Source organism: Callionymus lyra, chromosome 7, assembly GCF_982586985.1.
Source record: "Callionymus lyra chromosome 7, fCalLyr1.hap1.1, whole genome shotgun sequence".
NCBI classification, from domain to species: Eukaryota; Metazoa; Chordata; class Actinopteri; order Syngnathiformes; family Callionymidae; genus Callionymus; species Callionymus lyra.
Window position 1 is genome coordinate 2686308 of NC_141824.1, and position 9705 is coordinate 2696012.

Genomic DNA, 9705 nt, shown 5'->3' on the forward strand with positions numbered 1-9705 from the left:
GAAGCTTCATCAACACATCACTACCATCTAGTGGACTCTGAAGATAATGACACTGTTTCATGAAGCTTCATCGACACATCACTACCATCTAGTGGACTCTGAAGATAATGACACTGTTTCATGAAGCTTCATCAACACATCACTACCATCTAGTGCACTCTAAAGATAATGACACTGTTTCATGAAGCTTCATCAACACATCACTACCATCTAGTGGACTCTGAAGATAATGACACTGTTTCATGAAGCTTCATCAACACATCACTACCATCTAGTGCACTCTAAAGATAATGACACTGTTTCATGAAGCTTCATCAACACATCACTACCATCTAGTGCACTCTAAAGATAATGACACTGTTTCATGAAGCTTCATCAACACATCACTACCATCTAGTGGACTCTGAAGATAATGACACTGTTTCATGAAGCTTCATCAACACATCACTACCATCTAGTGCACTCTAAAGATAATGACACTGTTTCATGAAGCTTCATCAACACATCACCACCATCTAGTGGACTCTGAAGATAATGACACTGTTTCATGAAGCTTCATCAACACATCACTACCATCTAGTGCACTCTGAAGATAATGACACTGTTTCATGAAGCTTCATCAACACATCACTACCATCTAGTGGACTCTGAAGATAATGACACTGTTTCATGAAGCTTCATGTTTCATGTTGTTGTGATGTGTGACTCTATTGTATCATCAGTGTGTGAGTTTTGTTGTGATGTGTGACTCTATTGTATCATCAGTGTGTGTGTGTTGTTGTGATGTGTGACTCTATTGTATCATCAGTGTGTGTGTGTTGTTGTGATGTGTGACTCTTGTTGACCATAACCACACCCACTCTGCTGTGATTAGTCACCGCGTGTCATCAATAGTCACCAATTCCACGGGACTCGTTGTATAAACGAAGCGTGATCACCGCTGGAGGAGGAGTGAAGTCATTATTACGTCATAATGGACTCTCGTAACCTCTCGTTCGTCCAGATTTCAGAGCAACTTTATAAAGTAATAAGTTTAAAACATGGTAATGATGAGAAGTTACTGCGTCTTGAAGAACATTCACTACATGTCAGGAGAGTTGATACTTGTTGACGCTTAAACTGTTTTTTCCTCCAAAACACGAAAACGGTTCTTCGTGACTCTGATCCTCCATCGACAGTGTTTCCTCGTGAGTCTGTGCACGAGTGTGTATCGAGCCTAAGTGTACCAGTGACTTCTAAAAATAGATCCTCACATCCTTGGAGAACCAGCAGCTTCTGCCTCGTCAGATACGTCAATGAGAAAAAAGAATCAGCCATTAAAAGTGGACAGTAGTTCGGTCAGTCCTGCTCGCTAGCTTTTCTTCTGGAAACGTCGCGTCGCCTCGGGGGCTTTTACACACAACAGCCATCGCACACAAGCACACACATGCACACATGCACACACACATGCACACATGCACACACACAAGCACACACATGCACACATGCACACACACATGCACACACACTTCTTCCGAGGCAAACACGTTGTCTGCAGCTAATAAATCCATTTCATTCATGACTCTCCAGGTGACCTTCAATCCATGTGTTTAGAGGACGATGGAGACTTATCTTTTAACCGACACGAACACAACTCACTGTTCAGTTTAAACTCACTTCAATCAACATTTTTGTCTCTGAAATGTACTTTTATTTAGTTTATTGAGCAGCTAACGGATGTTTCTATGGTTGGCTAGTTTTCACAGCAACAAGTCAAATTCCCTGATCTGTTCGTGTGCAGAATGTTGTGTTTCATGGAAAAATCCATACATTGTATTAGTGAAAAATAAACTTTATGTTACACACTTCAGTCTTTCAGTGGCTTCTGGAAATCTTCTTGTCAGTACAGTGGATTTTTCTCATGTCTTAGACTTTTGATTCGCGCACTCAAGTCCATGTGATCTGAAGCTGAACTTCTCTCAGTCCTTTACTGGGTCAGGACTTTGGACTCCAACACAAATATCTTCACAGCTAGCATACATGCTGTGGCTACTATGCTAGCACCAATGACTTACAACATTTTCTCTCCTGAAGGTTCTATTTCAACCCTGACATGATGTTGCAGACGATAATCGTGCCTCTGCCTTGAATCAGGTATGTGTAATCGTGCGTACGTGGCTGACGTGATTGTGATGATGAAACATCACATCAATGAAAGAAGTGAGACAGTATTTCTCTAGAAAACATTGTCAAGGATGTTTTTCTACTCAAGCGCTATATGAATACAAATTACTTACTTATTTACTTACTCATCAACGGTCCTCCATTCTTACTTTTGCACAAAACCTCACATGTTGCCAGGTTGGAGTGAAGCACATATGATTATTTCCAGCAGTTTAAATGAATCAGTCCTGAGTCAACTGTCTATTGTTTAACTCGCCTGAACAGAACTAGAGTAGAAGGTGCTGCATGTGTAATCGATGTGCAGCGTATCATTCGTTTCTTCATGAAACTAGTCAACACTCTTATTCTTCAGGTCTCTAAGATCAACTGGATTGAATGGACGGGTCCGTTATCTACGATCCTTGGGTCAATAATCTAGATCTAGTCATTTAGTTCACGTAAGCTGTGATCTTAGTTCATCTTAGTTCACCAGTAGCTTTGTTCGTTGACAGATTCTTCTTCAGAACATTGTCGATGGTGTCGAGGATTGTGTTCGATTAGACACAGGCGTGTCAAACTCAAACATACCAGGAGTAAAAACTCTTTAGTAAAAGATCGAAGGCGGACAAATGTTTATAAACCGAACTGTAACAGGAAGTTTGAGTTTTGTTGTTTTCTTTTCATTCTCTGAGACTCGATTTATTTTAAAGGGAACCTAATGTGAAAACTCTTGTGACTTATTCACATGTCGTAAATGTTCAGTACTCTTCAAAATGCAGTCGTTCATTCATCATGACGTTGATCCGTTTTGAACGTATTACTTCAACACAGCGCATTTTAAGTGGGCGGGGCTTAAGCGTATTTTCTAATGTAAATATCTTTATTAAATTAGAGTTTTGTGAAAAAAAGAAACTGATGAATATAATAGAGTATAATAGAGCATAAAAGAGGTCCTAGAACTATTTAAGACACACTTAAATCAGCACATTAAGGTGCCCTTTAATCATCTGTGTTTGTTCTCCTTCACCAATCTCTCCTTCAAAATCCTTCTTTTTACATATTGGAAATTTCTACGATTGTTGTCCATTATATGCATTATCGCGGTTCATTATCTTATCTTAAACATATTCATCTTAATACAAGAACTTCAGTTTGACACATGCGGTTCAGACCATGTTACAGAAGTGTTTGGTCTGAAAACGCTTCAAATATGTTTCTCACTGAAACATTTGTGAAGAAAATCTTGTCAAAACTGTATTTTTAACAAACTAATGTCACGTGTTGACGCTCGTTGGTGCAGGGAAGGTTGTTGGTTCACTTCCAGGTTGGAAGTCAACATGTGACCTTTCTGTGTGTAGTTAGTATGTTCTCCCAGTGTTGTGTGGGTTTACTCAGGGCACTCCGGTTTCCTCCCACAGTCCAAAAACATACAGAGGTTATTTGAGAACTTGGGGAAATTGTCCGTAGCTATCAGTGTGTGTGTGAACGGTTGTCTGTCTTTGTGTGTCCTGAGACAGACTGGCCTCCTGTCCAGGGTGTCCCCGGCATGAGCCCCCTGCGACCCCCATAAGGGATTAAGCGGTAAAGGAAATAGATGAATGAATAAAGTCGCTTGTAGGGATTTGGTTGCAGAACTTGTTTGTTTCAGCCTTAAAACTTAAAAAAAATAATAAATAAATGATTTTGAAGAAACAATCAACGACTCAATAACGTCTCGAGTCTCTTGTTCGCTAAGTGTTCCCTTGAGGGTGAACCCCACAGAGTCTTCTATTGGATCCATACCAGGAGGTCAGTCGACACCTCGGGGAACGTTTTGAATCTACTCTCAATGTCAAAATATGTGTTAAAGATTCAAGGGCGACGAGGTGCAAAGGTCAAGAGAACCTTCTCAGCGGATCAATAAAATCTATTAATAACACCTTGGATCTGCTGGCCTGGGCAAAAAGGTCACGACCTTTCCTCGCTTCATTCGAACACACACCGTCACGCGTGGTCGACCCGATGTGTTCTGAAGTCACACGGCTGATGAACCAGGAGCTCCTTAAATACCCTTGTTTATTAATTTGAATGACATCATGTGCATATATTTATCTGTACAATATTAAACAAGATCGATTACAGAATGTACAGTACATTGTCCCGTGGCGTGGGATTTCGCTTTCTCGTCGTGGATCGTCCGTTTCCCCCCCTCCCTGGACCCTCTTACCCAACCCTCCGAGTATTCCGTCGACTGTCGATGGGAGACGCTGGAGAGGAGGACGAAGAAAGAAAAGCAAATGAAAGAGGGATTGCAAAGGCACGCTTTATATAGGCTTCGATTCTCAGCTACTTTCATCGCTCGGCCCGTCTGAACAAAAGGGGGATTGGCTGAAGAGGAAGTGGATCTGGTGAGAGAACAATTGCGAACCCCCCCCCCGACCGCCCCATCGTCCTGGATCCAGGGAGAGTTGTGACAATGACTCACACACACACACACACACACACACACACAGTGCTACCTTGGTTTAAACATAGTGCTGTGAATTATTTGTGCGAGTAACGCTGAGCCGGTCGTCGGAAGCTGAGAGAATAGGATCCTCCATCTTGGAATCATCACACATTCATGGTGACGGATTTTGGTTTCAATTCAGAGACGGATCAAGAAAGAAAAATAACGTAGAAACAGTCATCGGCGGCGCTTCTTCGAACGGACGCGTGACCTTCGCCCTCTCGACCCGCTCGGGCGGAAGCAAAGAAACGGGGTCAAAATAAGAAGCTATCGGATGCTTGTCCCCTATATTTAAAGCTTTCTATCGGCCTAATACATACTAGTTCTTAATACTTAGGAGCCCAACGGCGTCCATGGACAGGAAGTGGAAGGGGGGGGTGGGGGGGTGAGTGTTGGCTCCGGGGTCGTGACCCTCAATGTCAGTGCTACATCCTGGTACCTGAAGATTCTGCTGCTGCTAACTGGCCGAGCTGCTCTTGAGCCAGATGAGTCAGTCTGGGTGGACGTGGGTTCTTCACGAGGGGCACGAAAGGAGCCGGACCACTGACCCCGGGACCCGCGGGGGGGCTCGAGGTCGTGGTCTCGGAGCAGAAGGAGCCGTTGCAGATTGACATCAATCAAAATAGGACCCTGCCTTTCCAGGAGCTCCAATGTTTGTCCGACGCTTCACTCGGTCGTCCATCTTTAAGAGTCGGGTCTATGTTTGCATGCTGTGGCCCCCCGATGAGTAGGTCCTTCTCAGGGGGGTCCTCTCTGCTGACGGGGGTCCTCGATGCTGACGGGGGTCCTCGCTGCTGACGGGGGTCCTCGCTGCTGACGGGGGTCCTCGCTGCTGCACACAGTGCTTCCTCGGAACTTCAGATCCAAAAAAAGGGAGAAACTTGGAAAACAAGTTTTGCGTTTAGCTGCGGGACACGAACAGTATCTTTTTTTTGTTGCTTCATGTGGATCCGTTGAGGGCGAGCGTTTCTTATTTTCCCTTTTGAAAGGTTGCATTCGTTAAAGTTCTCGTGGACGTATAAGTGTTGATTCTTTTGATCCGTGATCTCTGATCGTCTTTGGGCGGCGAGAAGGTTGAAGGAAGGTCGAGCGTGGCTGCGGAAGTCGAGGAACTTCCTTCAGTCCTACACAGTCTGAAAGGCCTTGGTCTGAGCCGGGACCATGAGGGTCGGGGGTGTGGGTCCAGACATGTTCCTGGAGTTGAATTTGGGGGTGACGGGGGGCTCCGGGGTCTTGGACGGGACCACTGCGGAGTAGGCCGGCGGCGACCCGGGGAACCCTGGCGGCTGGCCGTTCTCCTTGAGGGCGGCCACCGCGGGGGGGCGCGGGCGGTGGACGCGCTGGATGCTGTTGTGGACCATGGACTGGGTCGAGGAGGCGCCGGAGCGCGAGCTGCCGGAGCGCGAGGAGGACAGCGAGTTGGGTTTCACCAGCTTTGCCTTGGGAGCCTCGGCGTCTTCCCTGCGGACACAAACACACACCAAACAATTATTGTGAGGATAAAGTGCACTTTTACAGACGCAGAAACAAAACCCTGCGTCTATTTCTAGAGCCGCCCGGATCACTGGGGACCAGTATTATGCTGCGGGCGATTCATGAGTCGCCCCCCGCCGGCCCCCCAGCCCGGGCTCTGGGGTCCGCCGCGGTTCATTTGCATGGAATAATGGAAACTGTTTAAGTCGCTGTATTTCCCTCGACACTCCACAACATGTTTTGCCCTAGAAGAGAGTGAAACTTCACTTTATAGTCGTGCGGGTAAAAACAACAACTAACAATCAACCTTCTGTGGGAAACTGTGCTCGATGTGGCAATTAAATAAAAGACCATGTACACGAGCAGTGAAAGTACACAAAAATACACAAATACACAAGAAAGAAAATATAAATGAAGAGTAACTGGAAGCTCTTGAAGAGAATCAATGGACACTTGACCTAGTTGTTACTATTTTTACTGTGGTGCTCACACACATACACACACACACACACACACGTACACACACACACACACACATGTACACACACACACACATGTACACACACACATATACATATATATATACACACATGCAAACACACGTACACACACACACACACACATGTACACAAACACATATACATATATATATACACACATGCAAACACACGTACACACACACACACACACATGTACACACACACACACATGTACACACACACACACACACATGTACACACACACATGTACACAAACACATATACATATATATATACACACATGCAAACACACATACACACACATGTACACACACACATGTACACAAACACATATACATATATATATACACACATGCAAACACACGTACTCACACATGTACACACACACATGTACACAAACACATATACATATATATATACACACATGCAAACACACGTACACACACATGTGCACACACACATATACATATATATATACACACATGCAAACACACGTACACACACATGTACACACACACATGTACACAAACACATATACATATATATATACACACATGCAAACACATGTACACACACATGTACACACACACATGTACACAAACACATATACATATATATATACACACATGCAAACAAACGTACACACACATGTACACACACACATGTACACAAACACATATACATATATATATACACACATGCAAACACACGTACACACACATGTACACACACACATATACATATATATATACACACATGCAAACACACGTACACACACATGTACACACACACATGTACACAAACACATATACATATATATATATACACACATGCAAACACACGTACACACACATGTACACACACACACGTACACACACGCGTACACACACCCGTACACACACACACACACATATATACACAAACATATACACACAAATACACACACATACATACATATATACACACACACATGTACATATACGTACACACACATACATATACATACACACATACATACATATACAGACACATGAACACACGTACATACACACATAGATACACACTGACACACACATGTACACACACACACGTAGACACACACATACATGTACACACAAATGTACACACTAAGTTATGCACAAGTTAATCCAGTAAAATCAAGGACGTCTTCATTCTTTGGTTTCAAACTATCTTTAAAAGAAATTTCAAAGAGACAAAAACACTGGACCTGATTTCGTTGGGAGTGTCTTCCTCCTCGTACTTCTTCTTCTCTTTCTTCCTGGAGATCAGCCAGATGATGAATCCCAGGACCAGGACTCCAGCGATGGAGCCCACGGTTCCCCCGATGTACTTCCCCACCTCCCTCTCGCCTGAGGAACACATGAGTCGAATAGTTTTAGTTTAGTTTTCAACATTCATGGAGCATTTATTACCATCCATCCATCCATCCATCCATCCATCCATCCATCCATCCATCCATCCATCCATCCATCCATCCATCCATCCATCCATCCATCCATCCATCCATCCATCCATCCATCCATCCATCCATCCATCCATCCATCCATCCATCCATCCATCCATCCCTTCATCCATCCCTTCATCCATCCCTTCATCCATCCATCCATCCATCCATCCATCCATCCATCCATCCATCCATCCATCCATCCCTTCATCCATCCCTTCATCCATCCCTTCATCCATCCCTTCATCCATCCATCCATCCATCCATCCATCCATCCATCCATCCATCCATCCATCCATCCATCCATCCCTTCATCCATCCATCCATCCATCCATCCATCCATCCATCCATCCATCCATCCATCCATCCATCCATCCATCCATCCATCCATCCATCCATCCATCCATCCATCCATCCATCCATCCATCCATCCATCCATCCATCCATCCATCCATCCATCCATCCATCCATCCCTCCCTCCCTCCCTCCCTCCCTCCCTCCCTCCCTCCCTCCATCCATCCATCCATCCATCCATCCATCCATCCATCCATCCATCCATCCATCCATCCATCCATCCATCCATCCATCCATCCATCCATCCATCCATCCATCCTTCCATCCATCCATCCATCCATCCATCCATCCATCCATCCATCCATCCATCCATCCATCCATCCATCCATCCATCCATCCATCCATCCATCCATCATCCATCCATCCATCCATCCATCCATCCATCCATCCATCCATCCATCCATCCATCCATCCATCCATCCATCCATCCATCCATCCATCCATCCATCCATCCATCCATCCATCCATCCATCCATCCATCCATCCATCCATCCAACCCTTCATCCATCCCTTCATCCATCCTACTCATAAGTTTCTGCAGAACCAACTCAATTGTGTTTTTGTCTAAAAATAACTTGTGTGTCTGCAGACTCTGAGAAGATACGATTGTGCGACAGTGACTCGTAACTAATGGTTTGTAACCAGTAGAACCAGTTCAAGTGTTGCTGGAGGGAACACATGTCATCCTGGATGGATGCTCATCCATCAGAGAGGCTTCCACTCAAACTCACGTTCCATGGGGACCTCGATGGTGCAGTTTTCTTCTCCCACGTCGTTGCTGGCCGTGCACCTGTACACACCTGTGCTGTCCATGGTCAGGTTCCTCAGCGTCACGATCTGAGGGTTCTTCAGGTCTGCAGGATAGAACAGAAATATGATAATGAAGAAGAAACAAAATGAAATAATACACAAAATATACATAGATTTATAAAAGAATATCAAAGTACATCAATAGTCATGTAACATACATACATTTATAGTAAATCATTAATCTATTATTAATCTATGAGTAGAGATAGAAGGTTTTACTTTTTTTTATTAAATTTATGATTTTAGCAGAAAAAATCGTCATATGTAATAAAAAAGTCATTTATTGTTTTGAAATTATTTTCTTTTTATTTCAAAAAGATCAATTATTAGATGAATCACTAATTATGATGAATCAATTAATTGCAATTAATCCCATACTTGACACAACGAAGAAAACATTTACTTTATTTTGAAAAAAAATTCCTCAAAGTATAAATATATTAATTTTTTAATGCGTTTCTGTTCAGAGTACA

At 43.6% G+C, this 9705-nt stretch overlaps 1 protein-coding gene across 1 annotated transcript in view; it reads right to left on the reverse strand.

The window, feature by feature from the left end:
* Nucleotides 1-4180: 4180 nt before the first annotated feature.
* The window catches only part of clmpb (CXADR like membrane protein b), a 109598-nt gene continuing 104073 nt past the window's right edge, over nucleotides 4181-9705 (reverse strand). Inside the window, exons 5-7 of the mRNA XM_087796256.1 lie at nucleotides 9154-9276; nucleotides 7832-7973; nucleotides 4181-6091 (exon numbers count right to left, since the gene is read on the reverse strand). Of these exons, the coding sequence (XP_087652382.1) occupies nucleotides 5755-6091; nucleotides 7832-7973; nucleotides 9154-9276 (602 nt within the window). The 3' untranslated portion in view covers nucleotides 4181-5754. The remainder of the gene's footprint in view (nucleotides 6092-7831; nucleotides 7974-9153; nucleotides 9277-9705) is intronic.